This window comes from Euprymna scolopes, chromosome 31 (genome assembly GCF_053919585.1).
Source record: "Euprymna scolopes isolate OS-2025 chromosome 31, ASM5391958v1, whole genome shotgun sequence".
Lineage (NCBI taxonomy): Eukaryota > Metazoa > Mollusca > Cephalopoda > Sepiida > Sepiolidae > Euprymna > Euprymna scolopes.
Genome location: NC_136512.1, coordinates 69,166,513 through 69,190,649, shown reverse-complemented (window position 1 = coordinate 69,190,649; position 24,137 = coordinate 69,166,513). Strand labels below are relative to the sequence as shown.

Sequence of the window (24,137 nt, the reverse complement as noted above, 5' to 3'; positions counted from 1 at the left end):
ATATATATATAAATGAAAAAACTATTATAAGGAATGTCGTCTGCGAGCTATGAACTCAAAACCAGCTGGGCTAATTTTTTATGAAATTTCACACAAAGTACTTTATGTGCCTGACAATGTTCTTAGATAGGTTTTGTGTTGGAATGCCTCTGATAAGTATAGATAACCGAAATAATCCGATGAAAGAAGGAGCAGGCGATTTTAACCAAAGTTAACACCTTACACAGTCCAACATCGCAAGTGCATTTAAGAAGTTTTCTTACCACACAAGCCGAAAAACCCAACATATAAAATCAGCAGTAGATTCTGTGATATGACAGGGGTGCATTCGAAATTAATGTTTCTGTTTAGAGCAAAATTGAAATATGTTACTTGACTTTTAAACTTTAATTTAAGCTATTATAAATGAAAAATAATTTTATAAATACAAGTTCTCTACATTGCAATGTGGACTACTGAGCATTGTGAACTAAGTCACTGGGAGAGGCATATGAAGCTTCCTCCCGGTACACCATGATGGGTCCCTAAATAAAGAAAGCTTGCAATCGATTTGATTGAAAAATGGATGATTTCACCGATTTCGATGACAATAAAAATGATCATCATTCAATCCTGAGCAACGTAGAGTCACCCTGCTAGTGTGTGTGTGTGTGTGTGTGTTTGTATGTGTGTGTATGTATATATATATATATATATATATATATATATATATATAATTTGTCAGGTCGCTGTTTATTTGTTTATAAATAAACAAGCAGCTCGAACACTGTAAAACCAGTGGGCGAGTGTTTATTTAAATGAACAGTTGTTGAGGTCATTTACGAGAACCGGTCCCATGGGCCGATGGGTAGAACTGCCGACTATCAATATGATAGTTATAGGTTTAGTCCCTGGCTAGGGAAATGTGCTAGTCTAGCCGTACTGATGAGTTGTGATACAACGAAACAGTAGTGTATGTGGGTAACATATATAAGGTAAATGGTAGTTTGCTTGAAGCATTGCTGGTAAAGAAATACGTGGAAGTTTGAAAAGTTGAGAGCGCTCGTTCCACATTGCTCTCGGCTTTTCAAACTTCCACATGTGTGTGTGTGTGTGTGTGTGTGTGTGTGTGTGTGTGTGTGTGATAAACGAAAAAGTGTACATATGTTTGATGGTTTGGAAACATCGCTTTTTAATAATCAATTATTAATTTAAGTAGGAAATAAATACACGTCAAAAAATACCCAACTCCCCTGTTCTTTCCAAGTTTCCTTGTCATGGGTTAGATCAATCGAGAGACTACTTTAGAACTGGTTGAGTGATTTTTGCTTACCAGGGCAGAAGTTGTAAAAAAGAAAGTAGGGACGGACGATTAGTTATTGTTAAAACGACCAGCAGTGATACTGATACGCATTTTGATGTAGATTTACTGCGATGATGGCCTCTGATCAATAGAATATTTCATTATCTGCTGAAGCTAGCGGAATGGATAGTCCGGACCATCTTGCTGGAAAAGAGCCAGACACAAATAATAAACTAAAAAGAAATGTCCATTATCAGTATTTTTAATATTCATAAATTTAACGATACTGGCATTTTTATTTAAAAAAAAGGGTAAATAATTACGTTCTCTCTCTCTCTCTCTCTCTCTCTCTCTCTCTCTCTCTCTCTCTCTCTTGTATCTACTCAAATTTTCAGGTCTAAATCTTCAAGCATCTTTCGATTTTGTACGTATATTGTTATATAGCTTTCATTCTTTCTTTGTTGTTCATATTTTCTTTTTATTATTCAGTTCTTTTTTTCATCCGTTTTGATAGAGAGAGAGAGAGAGAGAGAGAATAGGCTGAAATAAATAAAATTATTTATCTGTTCCAAGAACTCAAATCTGACAAATTTTAGGCATACGATCGTTTATAAGACGATTTAGATGATTTTATTTTATAATTTCGAAGATTCCAAAAATTCTCTTATTCAGCGCTCCTTAGTTATATATATATATATATATATATATATATATATATATATATATATATATATATATATATATATATGAGTAGATTGTAGTTTGCTTGAAGCATTGTTGGAGAAAATTATAAGGTAAAATTAAAAGCCAAGAACAATGCGAGATTTTTTTTTTTTTAGAGAGTAAAATTAAATGAAAACAAAAGAAATAAATTTCTTTTTTTTGTTGTTTGTTTTTTCTTTTTTACACAAATTTTAACTCTAAACAACAGTAATTTTTTTTTTTTTCTGTTGTATTCAATGGTGTTATAAATCTCAATATATTTCAGACCTATTAGTCCTTTTTCAAGAGAAGACAGCGGAATATATATATCCAAAACAGCTACATGGTAGGCAACTGAGGATTTCTGTTTTAAAAATTTTAGCTAAGGGTTTCTTGTTTCATCCTTATATACGATAACCATTAGGCCAGCTTGTAAAATTGTCAGCAGCGGCCTGAAAACTCTCCACGTGGTAATTAAACGTCATTTTATAGTTGTGTCGGTTCACCCACTGGAATCAGTTATGCTAACTACTTTTTTTCTTTTTTTTTTAACTCATTTTCACCTGACACAGGATATATTGCCATATGGAAAAAAGATCGTGTCTAACAGGGGACTGTGGAGAGTTGAGCAGTGGGATGTCTGTTCACATTATATTTCTACTGCAGCATCTTAGTACTGTCAAGGAAGCAGGAAGGGAACTCCAAAGTTTAGCAGTCCGAGAAAAGAAACTATTAGAATGAAAGGCTTTCTGGCATCTAGGGGCCTCTATAGTGAAAGGGTGGGATTTTGCTGCTTGTTCGGTTAGTCAGAAGTATGTATGCCGAGAAGGCACAAATGCTATGAGATCATCATAGCAGATTCGATTAATGTACTTGTAAAACAGACACGGGACAATACTGTGGTGATGGGACCGAGGTTGGAGTTTGGCTGATAATGTGTGACTTATTAGATGTGTGACTCTGTTTTGCACTCTGTCTAAGAGTGACAGACTAGTGGTAGATACATTTATTTACTTTTTCAACACCTACACCAGCAAATTCCCTGATTACCTCCCCTTATTAATATTTCCAGAAACAAATGGATGCTACATGCTCTCTGCTTATCCCGGCATTTGTTTCCAGTTGTCCTGTACATGCACTTCACTTGCCACTGGTATTTGACAATTTCGACTCAGAAGAAGTGTGGTTTGGGGATTGTGCACCTCCTGCCACAAAAAATTTCACATGCTGGCACCCCAGGGTATCCATAGTCTGTCAAAGACTGAAGTTCCCCCCTTTAATTTCTTTAGGAGACTTAGAAAAAATGAAATGATATAAAAGGACTGCAAAACAATGCCTACTACAGTAGTTTTTTTGAAGATAGCATTTAATATTTTTTTTAATTAATTAAAATTATATATTCTTCTAAACAACTTGCTGCATTGATCCATGAATAAAAAAAACTGACGAACACAAAAACTAGCGAATAAAAAACTGATGAACACAAAAACTAGCGAATAAAAAACTGATGAACACAAAAACTAGCGAATAAAAAACTGATGAACACGAAAACTAGCGAATAAAAAACTGATGAACGCAAAAACTAGCGAATAAAAAACTGACGAACACAAAAACTAGCAAATAAAAAACTGACGAACACGAAAACTAGCAAATAAAAAACTGACGAACACGAACACTAGCGAATAAAAAACTGACGAACACGAAAACTAGCGAATAAAAAACTGATGAACACAAAAACTAGGAAATAAAACAACTGATGAACACAAAAACTAGGAAATTAAAAAAAAAACCTGAACACAAAAACTAGCAAATAAAAAAACTGATGAGCACAAAAATAACAAATTAATAAACTGATGAACACAAAAACTAGCAAATAAAAATACTGATGAACACGAAAACTAGCGAATAAAAAAACTGACGAACACGAAAACTAGCGAATAAAAAACTGATGAGCACAAAAACTAGGAAATAAAACAACTGATGAACACAAAAACTAGGAAATAAAAAACTGATGAACACAAAAACTAGGAAATAAAACAACTGATGAACACAAAAACTAGGAAATAAAAAACTGATGAACACAAAAACTAGCAAATAAAAAAAAAACCTGAACACAAAAACTAGCAAATAAAAAACTGATGAGCACAAAAATAACAAATTAATAAACTGACGAACACAAAAACTAGCAAATAAAAAAACTGATGAACACAAAAACTAGCAAATAAAAAAACTGATGAACACAAAAACTAGCAAATAAAAAACTGATGAACACAAAAACTAGCAAATAAAAAAACTGATGAACACAAAAACTAGCAAATAAAAAAACTGATGAACACAAAAACTAGCAAATAAAAAAACTGATGAACACAAAAACTAGCAAATAAAAAAAACTGACGAACACAAAAACTAGCAAATAAAAAAACTGACGAACACAAAAACAAGCAAATAAAAAAATTGAACAATATATATCTATAAAAGTGAAAATGTCTGTTTGTCTACATTTACCTACCAAATAACTCTGTCAATTTTCAGTCTACAGACTCGAGATTTGACATAAGGGGTATTGAGATTTGGGAAAATCATTTTAATCGGTTTTGGGCCAGAAATTTGGCTGTTAAGGGGTCAAAGTCCAACGATTTGACCTTTGAAAACTCTACCAAACTCTTTCATTGATTTTGGGTCTAAACACTTGAAATTTTAGATATAGGTTACCTGGACATTGATCTAACTTTATAATTTGATTTGAGCCCAAAACTATAAATGCCAAGGGGTGATAATTGGAGTCAAAGTTGTAAAAAATTGACCTCTGACTAAATTACTCAGCCAATTTAGGTCTAAACATTTGAAATTTTACATAATGTGTATTTAGATATAGGGCAAGTTTTTAATCGGTTTTTGGGCGAAAATTTGGCTGCCAAAGTTCAAAAGATTTTACCTTTACAATCCCTAGCAAACTATTAAGCCGATTTGGAGTCTAAGCATATTAAAGTTTACATAGAAGGTATTCAGATATGCAGCAAGCTTTGTAATCAGTTTTTGGGCGAAAATTTCGCTGCAAAGAGGTCAAAGTTGAAAGAGTTCACCTTTGCAGGCTCTACTAAATTCCTCCGCCAATTTTGTGTCTCAACACTTGAAATTTTTGATGTAGGTTACTTGGATATGGGTCCAACATTTTAATTTAATTTGAGCCCAAAACTAAATGTTAAGGGGTCAAAATTAGGGTCAAAGTTTTAAAAAATTTGACCTCTGCTATCTCTACCAACTTTTCTCTATGGTAGTTAAGGAAGCTTATTGTATAGAAAGGCATTACGGTACATATTCACACTTTTTGATACATAAAGTCATGAACAGTACATTGGGCCCAAGCAAAGCTGAGCGGAACTGCTGTGTGTGTCTGTCTGTGTACATTTCCCTACCAAATTGCTCTGACAATTTTCAGTCTACAGACTCAAGATTTGACATAAGGCGTATTGAGATTTGAAAAAATCTTCTTAATCAGTTTTCGGACAGAAATTTGGATGTCAAGGGGTCAAAGTTCAACGATTTGACCTTTGAAAACTCTACCAAACTCCTCCGCCAATTTTGAGTCTAAGCACTTGAAATTTTAAATGTAGGTTACTTGGACAGGGATCAAACTTTTTAATTTGATTTGAGGCAAAAACAAAATAAATGTTAAGGGGTCAAAATTAGGATCAAAGATAAAAAAAATTTGATCTTTGCGGTCTCTACCAAATTACTCAGCCAATTTCTGGTCTAAACATTTGAAGTTTTACATAAAGGTTATTCAGAGATAGGGCAAGCTTTTTAATCGGTTTGGGTCGAAAATTTGAGCTGCCAAGGGGTCCATGTTCAAAAGATTTGATCTTTGCAGTGTTTAGCAAACTACTCAGCTAATTTTGGTTCTAAACATTTGAAATCTATACATAACGGGAATTCAGATATGTAGTAAGCATTTTAATCAGTTTGGAGGAAAATATTTGGCTACCAAAAGGTCAAAGTTGAGTTGACCTTTGCAGATTCTACCAAATTACTCAGCCAATTTTGGATCTAAAGATTAGAAATTTTAGATGTAGGTAACTTGGACATGGGTAAAACTTTGTATTTTGATTTGAAATTAAAATAATAAATGTTTAGGGGTCAAAATTGTGGTCAAAGCTAAAATAAAATTGACATCTGCGGTTTCTAAGAAATTACTCAGATAAACTTTGGTCTAAACATTTGAAATGTTATATAAAGTGTATTCACATGTAGGGCAAGTTATGAACAGTACATAGGGCCTGAGCAAAGCCGGGCTGAACTGCTAGTTTATATATAAAATTATATAACTATTATTTCTATATGAAAAATTGTAAGTCTTATTTACATATGAAATTGTAAGTCTTATTTACGTGTGAAATTGTAAGTCTTATTTACGTATGAAATTGTACCTGTTATTTATGTGAAAAATTAAATTACTGACATATAAGCAAAGTTGGTGGGACAAGACACCTCATGAGACTAACGCAGGGTTAAATAAATATAACTGTTGTAATATTTTTAGCATACTGCGAGGGTATTACCACAAAGATTTGGACGATTCTACTGAAACTGGAGGTGATAAGAATGAACCTATCAGATGCGAGAATCGCTTTATAAAATGTATGTAATCTCTTTGATAACTTTCCATGTTGACACAAGAAGGTCACTATGTCTCTGCTGACTGAATTTATCCTGGCAAAGCTTCTCTGAATGGATTTATGCTGCCATTTTATTTTGTTTGGGGCAGCTACATTTTTCTGCATTTAAGAAAAACGAATATGTTTCTTTGAAATTGTAACAATTCAAACAAATACAGGGTGGAACTATAAAGTTGTCACTCGAAAGAAAACAAGACTACAGCTTTATTTTTAAGCTTTTATTGAAAAAATGAATTCAAGTAACTTGATTACGTAGTAAAACTGAGATCTATTCAATGTAGCTGCCTTCAGTTTTAATCATCGCCTTGATACAGGTCTGGAACTGGGAGCATATCTTTTTCACAAGCACCAGCGGGATCTTGGCAAATACTCGGCGGATAGCATCGATCAAACTCGATTTTGGTGTTATGGGAGGTCATGTTGATGATGTTCTTGACGTATGACCAAACGAAGTAGACCAACGAGTTCAGGTTGGGGGAGGAGGGAGCCACTAAGAGAAGGGTACAAAGTCCTAGCATTTCTTCTGAAGCCAAGCCTGAGTCTCTTTAGTCTTGTGGGGTGGCGCCAAGTCCTGCTGCCACACCCAGGGTCTGTCAGTGGCCATCTGATTGCACCAGAGTATCACCACACTCTTCAGCACTTTCAGGTACATTTTGGTGTTTACTTTCAAGCCGACTTTGAAGAAGTGAGGCGGCATGATGTGACCCTCATTTGAAACCAAACCAAAGACCATAACTGTGGCTGGAAACTTTGTTTTCATTACCCTGGGCAAGTTCCTTATTATTCGTGGCAATCCAGCAACGCATTTTGAGGGTGCTGACAATAGTCTTGTTGTCATAACTTGGATTGGTGGAGAGCATGGGTTGCACAGCGGTGCATATCCGATCTTGCTTGTTGAACATTGTGTCACTTTCATACATGAAAGAAGGCTCCTATCGCTCTTGGAATTTGTACACAGCTGGCCAACCAGTAGATGGTCTGCAACGAACAAAGAAAACCGGTTTTCATCAAATGAAAATGGAATCATGTCGTCTTTTGTAGGACGATAATTTTATCGTTCCACCTTATAGTCTTGTCTTCTGATCCATAATTGCCAACTAAATAATTTTTAAATAAATAAAACAAAAGTCACATTTTAAAATATATTTATTTAAAATGATAGAGTTTGTATTGACGAAACGACATAATTTGATTTTTGGAACAATTTATTTTTAAATGGGTAAAATCGGATTTTTTTTTATTTTTTGTACCTTAGCAACATCAGATTAATCACCAAGTCTGATCTTAATTATGGGACGATCACTTTTTTTTTTTTAATGTATGTACTGATTTTCCTGCTTTGATAAAGTTCAAAACCAACTTCGAAATCTAGTGGGTAATGTCCTTTTCTCCTCAAAAGTGACATTGTGAGTCTATCTCTGCTCTATCTGTATTTTTATGGCAAATGTTCAACTGAGCTTCAATCTGTAGTCCCCCTTCTGCAAAACATTCACAACAAACACTCGTCTAACTACAACCACTGTCAACAATTTCCTCTACTCTCTATCTGTGCCTAAAACTAAACAAAAATTCCGTGAACCAGATTTCTTTCTTAGAACTGCCCACCTGTGGAATTCTATAGCGCTGGGCTGCATTCCAGCTGAGTACAACATGGTCGTTTTCAAGTGCAATGTAAACAAATTTAAATAATCAAATTTTACCCAATTTCCATCACTACCAAACATTACGCTGTTGTCCCATTAACCTTTATCCTCGAGTGGCCTTGAGGCCTGGATAAGTGGTGATTTCCCTAAATAGAAGAAGGTTAAAGGTGGAAATGTATACATAAACCTGAAATGCTTTATCATATTATTGTATAAATTTTGTGAGATTTCTTTTTTAATGGACTGTCATTGATTGAAACGAGTGATGCACAAAGATGCATAAATGTCAGATTCCACTGGCTCTGTTACAAGCTAAGAAAGAAAAAAACTCTTTGAAAGTTTGTAAACTGATCCTCATAAAAATCAATCTAAACTATATAAATAAAAGTTGATTAAACATCTGATTAACTTATATTGTCAAGAACTAAAAGTCAGTTCTTTTTTTTTTTTCTTGTGGGGGGGGGCACAGTGACTGTATTTCGTCTATATTCCTATAAAAACCGTTGGAGAACGAGGTGTTATATATATATATATATATATATATATATATATATATATATATATACATATACAATATCATTGATTTTTTTTTTTTTTAATTTTTATCTACATACAGAAAGTCACATCTACATATAACACCTTAAATTTATAATTAAGATTGAGATTACTATAGATCTTAACTAATATATAATCTATCTATTTATCTCTCTCTCTCTCTCTCTCTCTCTCTCTCTCTATATATATATATATATATATATATATATATATATATATATATATGCAAAGGTGAGAATGTGTGTGAGTGAGAGACTTCTAAATCTATATAAATTAATTTTTATCTACATACATGAAATTTAGTATATAGGGTATTCATATATGTGGAAAACTTTTTAAAATGGTTGCTAAAGAGTCACAATTGAAAAATTGGTATTGGAGATATCATCGGATTTTTATTTGTTTGTCAACTGTTTTATGTCTGTGTACGCAAATCGTTCACATGACAGCTTCTTTATGTTAAGAATAAGTAGGTTTTTAAAGATCGTGGCAAGCTGTCCATTAACCATTAGACCAGCAAGTATTATGTTTTTTTTCTAAACAGTTCAATTTTTGTAAGTAAAAAAACAAAATACACAAGCTGGCCGGTTTTGGTTTCGATCTCAGCTTGAGTATTTTTTTTTTTTTTTTTTTACTTACAAAAAGTGAACTGTTTAGAAAAAACATAATACTCGCATTCACATGTCTCAGTTTCTTTCCGTTTTTTTACTTTTTTTAAGGAATTTAATGTTACATTTAATATCGGGCAACGCTGGGTACATCTACTATACCTCCTATAAAATAAAGATAGATATTAATATAGATCCTAATATATAATACTCCTATAAAATTAAGGTTGAGATTACTACACATCTTAACTAATCTTCTATATATATATATATATATAAAAGCGAAAATGTGTGTTTGTATGTCTCGCAAAAACTTTCAACACAGGTCACGGATTTTCACATGAGATCGGTATCATTTTAAAGTTCTAATCTTCGCCCGACAAATATCGAAAAATTGGCCAAAAACATTAATTTCTTCACCCTAAAATCATCAGTTTTCTACAGCGAGGGGTCAGCAAAAACCATCCTCTCATGACAAGTTCGCTCCTACGCATGCATCATACAACGTCGGAACATGATTTAGTTTAAATATTTGAAAAACCGACACAATTTACTCGACGTTGTCTTAGCTCAGTTGCTAAGAGCGTGGGCTCATTATCTAAAGGTTTTGGGATCGAATCGTGGTGTGAGATGTCTTCTTTTTTTTTCTTTCGATTTTTTAATTTTAATATTGAAACAGGGTTATTTAAGCCATTTTTCACGTTTTTTTTGGGGGGGAGGGTATTTTTCTGTTTTCTTTTTTGTTTTTCCGATTTTTACATTTAACATCATTCGTTTGCCTTACGTTAGTTTTTTTTTTGTTTTTTTTTAAATATTTACTTTGTTTATTCTTATGTTTTGATTACCCCCCCCCCGCCCGAGCACACACACCCCGAAACACCCGGGCAACGCCGGGTACCCCCCCACTAGTACTTTCATAAATCAGTCCATTTTCTGTAGGCTGTTTTTGACCCCAGTCAACGACAGGTACTTTTGCTAGTCTTCTATATATATAAAAGCGAAAATGTGTGTATGTATGTTTGTGTGTATGTATGTATGTTTGTGTGTCTGCTAAAAACTTTCGACAGACACAACAAAAATTCACAAACTTGGTCTCATATAAAAGCCCCACCTTCCGGACGACAAATATTGAAAAATTGGCCCAAAGTGACCATCAGAAGTGCGTCAACTGATCGATTTTCTGCAGGGGGGGGGCAAAAAGTGACATTTTAATGTTAAACATTACATATTTTTAAATCGATTTATAACTGCCCCCGAAAATACGGCCACCAACTCTTCTACATAAAGTATACACACGGCCGTTTATTTTGGGTCAACTTGTATTTAAAACCTGCTGAGTAATGTCACGTGATCTTGACGTCAGCAACCTGTAATGGCGGTCTGAATTTGCAATTTAAAAATGTTGTTATCGGTAAAAAAAAATTAATTAAAGCTAAACTATAAACTTCTACGCTATGGCAACGTTACCAAAGTTATTACCACATTCAAAATAGGTAGATAGGAGAGTTAAACGAAAAATAAAGCCAAGCCAAACATGTGAAGTAAAAAAAAAAAAAATATGCTTACAAAAAATATTAACGATCGAAGTTTTTTTTTTTAAATAAAAACAGCCAGACGCTATTTTTCAGTCTTTAGAGTAAGGCAGACGAAGTGAGAGTGAGAGAGTGAGCGAGAGAGAGAGAGAGATGTCTAGACAGATTCAACAGGGGGGAGGGTCAACAACGCATGCGTCAGATGACGTCATGACCTGATTTTCTTTAAATAGTTGATAAACCGAACAAACTTTATATACGCCGCTTTAGCGCTGGTAGTTAAGGCCTTGGTTCATTACCTAAATGTTTTGGGTTCGAATCATGGTGTGAGATGTCTTTTCTTTTTTTTTTTTTTTCGATTTTTTAAATTTAAATATTGAACCCTGTATTATTTAAGCCATTTTTCACGTAACGTTCGTTCGTTTTTGTTTTAATCGTTCGTTTGGCTTACGTTATTTTTTTTTTGTGTTTTACCCCCCCCCCCCCCCGCTTAATTAAAACGTTTTCTTTTCTTACTTCGCTTATAACAATGCTTACATCGTCATCGTCGTCGTCGTAACGCTCGACGACTTTCAAACATCTTTCACTTCTGGCTGGCCGATTTTATTTTCAAACTTCGCCTCAGGGGTTCGGCTTCGATCCTACCCCCCCCCCCCGGTTTCTTTTTTATTTAACATCATACACCCCTCGCTAGTATATTATAAAACTCAAATCATCCACTTTGGTTTTCGATGCGCATGCGTAAAGAAATAACCAAAGATAATAAAAAAAAAACATCTACGTTTTTAGCATTTCACATTTTTATTGTATTTTCATTGCAAGTTAGAATCATTTTCAAACTAAAATAAAATAAAACAAATGTTTTTCTAATGCAAAAAATAAAACAAATGTGTTTATCCAATGTAAAAAACAAATGTTTTTCTAACGTAAGGAAACAAACATGTTTTTCTAATGTAAAAAAAACAAAAACAAATGTTTTCTAATGTAAAAAAATGTTTTTTAATGTAAAAAAAAACTAAACAATGATTTTCTTAGGTAAAAAGAAATGTTTTTCTAAGGTAAAAAAAATAAACAAAAAAAAACAAAAAATAAACAAAAAAAAATAAACAAAAAAAAAATAAACAAAAAACAAAAAATAAACAAAAAACAAAAAATAAACAAAAAAAACAAAAATAAACAAAAAACAAAAAATAAACAAAAAACAAAAAATAAACAAAAAAATAAAAAATAAACAAAAAATAAACAACTAGCTCAATTTACATATTTTTAAAAATACTTTCTTTACTCATGTTGTGCGTGATTAAAACTATTGATACAAAAAAATTACGTTTTTCGCGTGCCAAATTGTTTATTTCCAATTTTTTTTTGTATCTTTGCATTGCAAGTTGAAACCGTTTTCAAACAAAAACAAAACAAATTACAATTTAAACTATTTTAAAGTTATGTAAAGTCACACAATTTAGAAAACATTTTTTTATTAATTTAAATAAGAAAATTTTAAAATGTTGAGAAATGATAAAATCATTTTTTTTAAATTCATTAAAAAAAATGTTTTCTAAAATGTTTGACTTTACATTGGGTAAATTTGGCGCTTAAACCAAGTGACATCACGCGGATTTAAACAGTTATGGAGACAGGACATATTTTTTCTTTGGGAGGCTACGACCTCTTATTACATCATTATGGAGAGAAAAAAACTCAATTGGACTGACATCTCCTTGATAAAGCCATGTTATTGGCGAAAATTTGAAAGTTAATAACAACACCAAAAAAAAAAAAAATAATTAAATAACAAAAATGATTTTATTTCTCAACATTTTCAGGTTTTCAAATTTTCTTATTTTATTTTAAAATTCTGTAATTGATAGTTTTGCAAATGTTTATTTATATTTTGAATATTATGCAAACAATGCCTGTTAAAAACGGGCAAAAGTTACAGCCGTTAATTTATAAGAAGTGTTTTATGCCATACTACTTTTAAGAGTCATACTTCTTTGTTTACAAAGTCATTTGCATATTTTTGGCGCGCGCTTGCGCATACAACAATGGCCACCACTTTTAATATAAGGAATTACATTGCTTAATGCTATCATTTGCTAAATACTATAGTTGACTACATATTTGCGGAAGATTTAATTCGTTTTCAGCATACTTGAAAGCTTATAAAGGTCGTTATTTGAAAGGAAAACGTTAAAGTGGAAACCAAGTAAAAATTTACTGAAGTTTTATTCAAATAACTGCACGAGCCCTTCTAGTCTTGCGCAAAAACACGCGTTCACATCTCAAGCCATTTTTCTTGTCATACACATATGCGCACACAAACATACGCGCTCACGTACACACACGTAGATATATTCATGTTCGCGTACATACACTCACATTCACGTGCATACACACACACGCTAACGTACACACATGTACGCACACGTACGCAAACATGGTCAACGTCACTTTCCCTTTGAAGGAAATCCACACATGCGCAAAAGACCACCGGAAACAACTATAAAAGCAAGAGACCTGAGCTGTTTCCTTCTTTTCGACTCAGCTCCCGAGCTGGGCGGTCAACGGACCATCTGCTCCCTTTCAGGGCGCGCGCATCTCACGTCACCTGCTGCTATGTGTGGGGCAAGAGTCAACAGACAGTACATACACCTTAGACGCTTTCTATCTCCATGGCCTGGATTGATTTTCTCTTTCTCTCTCTCTGCAACAATAGACTTTCCTTCTCACCAGTTAACAGCGAGAGACGCATACCAAACTAAACACGTGCTGTACCCTTTTCTTTCATTTGTTTCTTCACAAAATAAATTCTAGTTTGTTTAATTCAATTTAACATGTTTGTTTCTTCCTCAAAGCAATTCATTTTTCCTATTTTGAACGACTGGGATGGATATATAATATATGCACCCGTCCACTACACAGCCTTTCTTTGAACTTTTATAACAAAAGTATGTTCCTATTTTCAATGCCTCCCTATGGGACAGTTAGACATTGGTATGAAAATACTATTTAAAAGTCATGTCAAGTTGGCCTAATGGTTATCGTACTTGATTCACTGTCTTTAGGTTTTGGTTTCGATCTCAGCTCGAGTATTTTTTTTTTTATTTTACTACAAAAAATGAACTGTTAATAAAATACATAATACTTGCATGCACATGTGTCGGTTTCTTTCTGTTTTTTTTTGTTTGTTTTTTTACTTCATTTTTTTTATTTTCTAGAAATTTTACGTTACGTTTAATACCTACGGTATTTCTGTTTACAATCAATAAGAAATCTGCATTAATTAAACTATAATATTCATACATATTTTACGACTGGGCAACGCTAGTATATTTATAAAAGTGTGAATGTGTGTGTGTATGAGAGGACACTTCGCAAACTATATACTCAACAAATTTTTGACCTACAGACTTGAAATTTGGTATATAACATATTCAGACATAGGGAAAACTTTTTAATCAGTTTTCATCTGGAAAAACGGGCTGCTAAGGAGTTAAATTTGAAAAATTGGTACATGAGGAGGGGGGGTCATCGGATTTTTTTTTATCTATTTGTCAACCGTTTCACAACTGCACATGCGTGAATCGTTCATATTATGTGAATAAGTAGGTTTGAAAAAACTTTAAAGTATGTGGCAAACTGGCCTAATGGTTATCGTACTTGACTCATTGTCTTGTCTTTAGGTTTTGGTTCCGATCTCAGCTCAAGCATTTTTTTTACTTACAAGAGGTGAACTGTTTAGAAAATACATAATACTCACATGAACATGTCATAGTTTCTTTCCGTGTTTTTTTTTTTTTTTACTTTATTTTTTTTAAGGAATTTGATGTTACATTTAATACCGGGCAACGCCGGGTGCATCTGCTAGTACTCCTATAAAATTAAGGTAGAGATTACTATAGATCTTAACTAAATTTATTAACTCATAATATCTACAGGCGTTACTAGCATAGATGACTCGGCCTCCATATAACCCCACTTTCCCACATGATATTATACAGGGTGAATCACGGGAAACGGATTTTTTTTTTTAAGGAAAACAAACCTCTGCGAATATTAATCTTAAGCAGACTTAAAGACTACCTTCCTCACTCCCTATCCCTTAATCCAGGAGAGCAAGGAGCTTTCTTAAAACATTCATTTCTTGTGACTCACTCTGTATATTATGACTTTTCCTGTAAACACCTCTTTATTCACTTAGTTAATTTTTCTCTAGTTATAGATAAACTAGCAGGGGGAGGTGCTGCTCGGTCGTAAAATACGGTTCAATAAAACTTTATAAAAAAAAGGGGAACTTGGATGCCATCTTTCTTATTGTAAGAAAAAAAATGCTGCATGTTGGACGCGCATAAGAAATTTGAAAATTTTAAAAGACCGTTCACACACACACACCGCCAAAAGATGTGGTCATCAGCATTGCTATCTTAAGATTGCAAGTTCGATCCGAGGTATCAAATAATTTTTTTTTCCGAAATTGAAACATTTTTTCTGCTTTTCATTGTTTTTTTGGTTTTTATTTTTCCCAACATGTTCATTTTTCCCAACATGTTCATTTTTCCCAACATGTTCATTTTTCCCAACATGTTCATTTTCTTTTTTCCCTTTTTTTTTTTTACGTTCGTTTGCTGTTTTTTTTTTTGTTTTTGTTTTTCCAATTTTTTTAACATCGTTTTTATTTATAATATTGAAACAGAGTTATTACTTATACTCCACCCCTACACATACACACCTCCAAACACCTGGGCAACGCTGGGCTCCCACGCTAGTCTATTATATGAAGGGCAAATGTGTGCATGTTTGTATGTCTGCTGAAAACTTTTGTCATCTGCATCAAAGCAGCATGAATGTGGTACCGTTAGAAAGAGTGATCTCTCGGACACATAATACCGAAAAATTAGAAAAAAGAATAAGCAAACTAAATAAAAATAAATATAATATAAAAAAAAAAAAAGTTGCCCGGGTGTTTCGAGGTGTAAAAGAAGAAAAAAAGTTTTGGTAGGGAGATAGGCTCGAACCCAAAGCCTCGAGGCTAAGACGGAAAAACAGTCTGACAGATTACTCCAATGCCAAAGAGACAAAGAAGTGATAAGTGACGAAATTAAACGTTTAAAAAACAGCAGGTGGTTTAAACTAACATCAACGTTTTCTAGGTAAAATATCATGCCATTGTCGTAGTAGCAGGAGGAGAGAAAATGAAGGAACAATTTTTTTGCTATGAATGTTTTAGGCCAATTTTTGGATATTTTTCAGCCGAGAGACTGAGCTTTCAAACAATACCAATTTTGTTAGTGTTGGTCACATGTGTCGAAATTTTTAGCAAGGCATACAAGCATACACACACACTAACAGACGTTTGAAATTTATATTATAGAAGAAGACATCGTTATACATTTTGTACATTCATCTTAGTTTACTTTTAATTAATTCATATCTGACTGACAATGGCCCGTTTGTAACGTCACAAGCTTCATGGCTATAGTTTTGGTTTTGATTCTAGATGATGGCGCCTAAGTCATAATTTTTTTTTTTTTAATCACAACTATACATTGGGTTCAATATCATAGGAAATAATGGATTAAGAATTGACTCTATAATCATGTATATGAAATCTGGATAAATTAAAATATCATATTTAAGCATATTTTACGACTGGACAACATCAGACGCCGATTGAGTTTTAGAATGTAAGCTGCATCGATTTGTTCATATACATTTTTAAATCACTCCTATAAATTGTGTGCAATCCTAACTCGAAATAATTTACGTGGCTGAAATAGGAATTAATTCATGAATGATATCGTGGGAGAAAGAAAAACAGAACTTCAATGCTATTTCGTGACTCAAAGAGGAATTGATTCCTGCAAAAATATCTTTCGATCACGCAACACTTGATTTTCATGATTTGGACATGCATGTTTCTAGCTTTAAGCCGTCGTCAGCATAGGTTAGGATTGAACCCATGACACCAGCATCTGCATTCTGATATGGTGCCAATGTGCCATAGTCGATCACCACTTAATGCACGATTTTTTATCGCTTATAAATTTAAGATTTGTTGTTGTTGGCGTGTTTTTTGGGGGTTTTTTTTAGCAATATTAACAACTTCGAAATGCTATTTTTATTTTTTCCGCTACTTTGGCGGTTCATTAAAATCTATAAGCTTTTCTTTATTCATTTTCACAATCAAACATTGCTATAGCTTACACGAGCCATGAGATATTAGGTTCAGTTCTTAGTAGTTGGATGATTACACTTGTTGTAAAGAAGCTGGCATATTCCACAATCCAACATCGCTGCGGTTTGCTTGATCTGTGTTAGTAGATTTTCTTGTATGTGCCTTAGGTGGTAGGGTACTTGCCACGTATGCAAAAGATTTGGTTTTTGAGTCCCGAGTTCTACTGATGAACCCAAAGGAGGGCAAAATTTGAATCTAGAACTTCCTGACTAGCTTTCAGGGATTGTATAAGCTGTGACGTTTTATTTTGGAAATAATTATACAGAGTGGCCCACTTAAAAGTAGCCCAGAAATTGTAGTAGATAGGAAGAACATTCTTTTATTGTTTAAATTACTTGCAATGTTATAAAAGATGCTGAAAGTGCTCCCCATTGATATCTATGCATTTCTGGGCATGTTTGACAGCGTTTGCAAATACTGCCTGTAGATCTTCCCTGGTGATTTTCCTGATAGCGTAGGTAATGTTCTCCTTTAGTTGGTCTAGATTGCGAGGATTATTTGCATAAACTTTTTCTGGAGAATGTGGTGGCCATAACCCTTTTCCTTATTGTTCTCTCTTCTCTAATCATGTCATGAACTCGTGTCAGTGATCTGTGAGACGTGTGGCATGTAGCGCCATCTTGTTGGAAAAAAAATTGCATTTTGTCTTGTGGTGTCAGTTGGTCGTTAAGATAAAGATTAGAGAAATCTGGCTACTTTTAAGTGGGCCGCTTAATTTGGAAAAAAATTGATTAGAGAAAGATTAGAGAGTTCGGCTACTTTAAGTGAGCCACCGTGTATATTATCTCACATTAAAACAAAAATGATATGCATGCTACATGACTTTGTAATATGCATATACAGATTATATGTATGAACGTTTATTCTATTAAAACAACAACTAACCATTTGTAAAGATTGCAAGCACTTATCGCACATCTAATTTCTCTAAGGACTCAAAAGTCAGTGGGTTAATCGAATCAAATATCTTGAATGGAACGAATAATATGCCGGCCTTCCGGATACATTGTCCAAATCAATTTTCGCCGACGGATAAATGATGTATGCACTTACAAATTTGAGCAGATCCACTTGAGCGGAGGAAAATGTCCATCGAGATGAGGAGTTTACGCTTCATCTGTTTCCATCTAACAACAAGCCTCGGGTTGAGAAAGTGAAATATATTTAAGCCCCATGACATATAAGTTGATCAAACATGTGGTTAACAGTTATGATAGAAACGGAATTATTTTCTCCAAAAGGTTCATCCTTAAAAGTTCTATTGAGATATGTGGGGTCTGTAATTAGTCCTTGTTCCGAAAATAGAATTTGAAATTTCTACTTCATTCTATATCAGTGATGAGCAACCTTTTGGAGTGTGAGGGCTAAAAAGCTATGCTGATTATAGGAGGAGGGCCAAACAGCTTGGGCTTTTTTTTTTTTTTTACAAAGAAGTCACCATTTATCAAGATCCAGAGGCCACTCGAGGATAAGGGTTAAAGTGTGTACAGTAGTCAATGGAACAATATCATAGTGATCGTTAGTGGAAATTTGGTAAATTGAATTACTTAAGGGGACGACTCATCAAGAACTTGTTTATGTTGGACTTGAAGACGACCATATTGTAGTCAACTGAAAAGCAGGCAAACGGAAAACAGTTTCATGGGAGTGCAGTTCTAAGAAAAAAGCTTTGTTCATGGAATCTTCATTTAGGTTTAGGCACAGATAAAGAGTGAGGAAAATTATTGATAGTGATTTCAACTAGACAAATGTTTGTTGTGAAAGTTTGGCAAGGGGGCAGAACCATAGATTGGTGTTCAGACGAGCATTTGCCATGAAAATAACGATAAAACAGAGACAGACTCGCAACATCTCTTCTGCGGGAAAGAGTTTGTAGGGAAGAGAAAAAGGCATACCCTACTAGTCTATGAAGTTTATTTTGAACTTTGTCAAAGCTACATTGTCATGGAGGACAACAAATGCCATTAAATATGTAAATAAATTTTATGCGCGTTTCAAGTGAATAAGTATTAGATATGCTTATATTTAAACGATATCATTTATTTCAGTTCAGCAATATATATATATATATATATATATATATAATCATCCACATACAGTACTGTTTCGCTGTTTCACAGCTCATCAGTGTGGCTAGACAAGCAACTACCTCGAGCCAGGATCGAAACCCAACCACGCAAACATTTTATTAAAATGTGTTTATTTTTCTTTATATATATATATATATATATATATATATATATATATATATATATATACTAGCCGATTTACCCGAGCTTTGCTACGGATATATTTGTATTACACAATACTAATTGGCATTCTTTTAATATTTATGTAATTACAAGTTCGAAACCAAAACTTCTGGGTAAACGACATTTCTTGTACCACTGGTAAAAATGTAAACGAAAGTTCTACATTACGTAGAAAAAAAAAACTGTACAGGTCCGTTTTCAGTTTGTGTTGCTCCCAAAAATGTAAATTAGGATTTTTGCGGATAAACTATGCTTGGTTGTGTATATAAAAAGTACCCCATTTTTAATAAAGGAAGGACTTTCACATAAAAATTTAATAAACAAAAGATACGGCAAAAATTGAATTACACTTGTAAATCATATCTAAAAAATAGCACGGTTCGTAAACTGCAGAAGTACTAAACAGATAAAAACACCCGCATTTTTGTACTTCTGCAATTATTTTTCTTTGAGTGACGCTGAGACATAAAGCGACACCCCCTCCCCCCGAAAAAAAAAACCCATAATTACGTCGAAACTCACCCACACAAATATATATTATCAACTAAATCAATTACCCAGACAGGAAAACATAAGATCTTTCTCAAAAGAAAATCGAAGAAAAAAAAAGTGAAAAAAAAAAAATGCGTAGGAATATATCTGATATAAAAAGCATTACTTTACCTTGTTTCTTTTTCAAAGTATTATGGAAACGATAATAAAATTCAGACAGTCAAGTGAATAGTTGAAAAATGATTTTAAAATCGTCCGTAGGAAATTAATTTTAACCTTTTGGTAAACGTGCTCACACCTTACAATGAATCGACATTTATAGCCGAGACTTTAATAGAGGGCTAACGATTTAAAATATTTCGTCGAAAAATAAAATCATCCTTAGCCTAATTATTTATTTTTTTATTAATATTTGTAACTTTTACATTTATAGAAAATAAATAATTAAAACAAATCATTTTATCACCATATCTCTCGATTTGGTTAAAAACTATATCCGTTCATAACTGGAAGTGAAATATCAGTGAAAATTACTTAAAATGTGCCAGTTTAGCAAATAGTACAAAATAACTTGAATTAAAATAATTTAAATAAATTAACTTTAAATAATACTCTTAAATAGAACAATTACATACATTACATTACTATAATCAGTAATTTTAATTGAGCGAATTATTTAAAAAGATTTTCTTTAATATAATATGCAAATTAGATTAGTTCTATTATGTACATTGCCTTCAATATAGTGTATATATATTGATCGTGATGCTATTTATTTATATAGAAAATCTTATAGAAAATAAAATTTATATAGATAACCGTTTTCAGCAGGAAGTTTTGTATATATTAATCAAATTGGGAACAAACAAACAGACAGGATTACGGATTTATATATATAATATATATATATATATATATATATATATACTTGTGTAGCAATAAAACTTCTCAAATGCACTTGTGATGTTAGGTTAAATAAAGTGTTAACTTTGGCCAAAATCGCCTGTTTCTTCTTTCATAGGATTATTTAGAATGATCAATTGTCAATACTTATTGACGACATTCCGATACAAAACCTATTTAAGAACACTGCCTGGAAGATAAAGTAAATTTGTCTGAAATTACATAAAAATCGGTCCAGCCGTTTCGGAGTCCATAGGGAATGCTGATATGCACAAAGTTCCTTTTAGATAGATAGATAGATATATAGTCACTTTGTGTGTGTGTGAGTTCGTTCCTTATGGACTCCAACATGGCTGGACCAATATGTTGAAATTTCATACCGATGTAATTAATGTGTCTTAGATAGGTTTTGCCTATAATAAGTATCAAAAATCGATAATCGAAAAAAATCCAAAAGAATCAGTTTGATTTTTACCAAAAGTAATGCCCTGATACAGCCTAACATCACAAGTGCATTTGAGAAGTTTTACCACCACAGAAGCAAGCAGAAAGGTCCAGCATATAAAATCAACAGTAGGTTCTTTAACAAGGCAAGAACACATTCGAAATGAAGGTTTCTGTTTAGAACACAATTGAACCATAATACTTGACTTTGGTGTTTTAAACTTTAATTCAAACCATTATATAAAAATAATTTTATGAAATCAACGGTAGGTTCTCTACAGCTTAATATAGACTACAATGTATTGTGGATTAGGTTACTGCTAGGAGGCATATGAAGCTTCCTCCCTGCGCACTGCAGTGGGTTCCCAGCTAGAGCAGGCAATCAATTGATTTGATTAAATAACTAGTCTGGGAGCCCGGGGTTGCCCAAATGTTTGGAGGTGTGTGTTGAGCAGGGGGGAAAAAAAGTTCTAGTAGGCAGGCAGGCGCGAACCCATGACGCGAAGGCAGAAAAGAAAATGGAGGTGTGTGTAAGGGTGTTGGTTGAGCAAAAAAAAAGAAAAAATTTGGAAAATTGCGAACGCAAAAAAAAAAAAAAAAAAAAAAATTGGAAAATTGCGAACGCAAAAAAAAAAAAGAAAAAATTTGGAAAATTGCGAACGCAAAAAAAAAAAAAAAAAATTGGAAAATTGCGAACGCAAAAAAAAAAAAAATTTGGAAAATTGCAAACGCAAAAAAAAAAAAAAAAAAAAAAAAATTAGTAGTAAGCAGGCTCGTACCCATAACGCCCCAGGGGGAAAAAGAGGTGAAAAAAACAAAACAAACGGTCTTACCGATGTGCCTCCCGTGGTTGTGACGTCACAGGCGGTCGAAATAACACTTTTTATGTGACGATTGAATGACTTGCAACCAAAAAAAATGTCAGTGAAAAAAAAACCGACCGTCCCTGTAGAAAAGTGCCCAGTTGAGGCTGAAGGAATTAATGTTTTGGGCCAATTTTTTGATATTTGTTGTTCGAAGGGTTGAGATTCAAAATGATACTGATCTCATGAAAATCCATCGCCTCCGTCGAAAGTTTTAGGCAGACATACGTACATACATACATTTAAACAGACAGGTAAGATTTATATTATAGATGGGTGATTTCATTGATTTCAATGACAATAAAAATATTGGAATTTGGAACATTTATTGATCCTCATTCAATCCCAGATAATGTCGTGTTTCCTTGCAGTATATAATATAATAAGGAGGGGGTGGGGCAGGGTTAGATCATCTATGCTATGGGGGTGGGTAGAAGTTATGCATCATGGTTTTATTAAGATATACTTGAACTTTTGTGCTTTTTTTTACATATTGCGGCTATTAAAAAAAAATTTTCTTATTGACTAGCTAGGTATATGATTCATTACTGATGCATTATGGTCAAGGAGGTGCAGGTAACAAAGTGGCTAACTATACGGACTGATCATTTAGGTGTACTTAATTCAGATACTCTTTTAACCTCTTCATTTTTTTATTTTATTGTAAAAATATACATTGTAATTTTAACAATCTAAACCCAAATTCTTCCGTTGCATTAAATATCATTCTGCAGCCTTGGTTGAGAACCCTGCACTAAGGTGATAAATTAATAAAATAAATATTTACATTTACCTGCCACCTGCAAGAAATTGGCAAACATTTCCTCCCTCTCAACAAAACCTGACTGCCTGATGGCTATACATCCTTCGTGTTAGTTATATACCGTCAACTGAGGGCGTTGACTAAATTCACCATTCTCTGTTTTGACAGTGATTGCTTCTACAAAGTTGGCACTTGGTAAATATGCTTTTGTTTGTTTCAGGCCGCTGATTGTTCCTCCAAAGCCGACGGTCAGTATTTGCAAAAGCCCAATCATGGTGCCTGAAGCGAGCAGCAGTTTCCGAGTGGAATTCAGGTGAGCAAATACTCCATTCATTATCGTGTGTGTGTGTGTGTGTGTGTGTGTGTGTAATGCAATCAGGGATTTTCTGCCATGGGAATTTGCCAGAAGTTCCAGATTGTGTAGATTGTAGGAAAATGAAGAAGGGAGGGTGGGTTTTGAGTTTGAAGAAAAAGAAAATGGTGGATGTAATGAATAATATGATCAAGCTATTATGGCTATAACACATTGAAATACCACTTTATATCCAATTGTTGAAGTTGAGCAACGTTGAGTTTGACCAGTACCAAATGGGTGATCATTTGGGAATACTACGTGCTGTACGTAGTCAGGTAAGCAGGTATGTATAATACTTCAGGGAGATGAACGCCCCTGCCTTGCAAATTTTCAGGTCACCTTTGTGCAAGATATAGCATGACATAATTACATTGACCATGGTTATCATTAGATCACCAGTTAAGCAATTTGAGCATGGTCAATACCAGATGGGTGACCAATTTGGGAATTCCAGGCATTGTACGTAGGAGGATGTCGACACCTCCCTGCAAAAGTTGTAAAAAAAACTAACATCATCATCACCCCTAACGGGGATATATATACTATTTGGAACCATTTGTGAATTTCATACTCCTATGGAACTTCCTCCTTTGGAAGAAGTAAGTTAAATTCGCATAGGCATACTTATACTAGTACATTAGATCCAGTGGGATAAAAGTCATTCCTTGAACAGTTTTGCATCTACAGCTCGTTTTGTGTTTTACAACATAAAAAAAGCATGAATTAGAAACTCCATTTCACACAAGACAAACTATGAACATTTAGGGTTTGAATAACTTTTATTAACAACAAAAGACTGGATTGAATTTATGTGTTCGAAAAGTTTATTTTC

The 24,137-nt window shown here is 33.5% G+C and overlaps 1 protein-coding gene across 1 annotated transcript in view; it reads left to right on the top strand.

The window, feature by feature from the left end:
• LOC145255806 (uncharacterized) overlaps nucleotides 1–24,137 on the top strand; it is a 654,582-nt gene that overhangs the window by 280,289 nt on the left and 350,156 nt on the right. Inside the window, exon 5 of the mRNA XM_080114494.1 lies at nucleotides 23,171–23,263. Coding sequence (XP_079970620.1) covers nucleotides 23,171–23,263 — 93 coding nt within the window. The remainder of the gene's footprint in view (nucleotides 1–23,170; nucleotides 23,264–24,137) is intronic.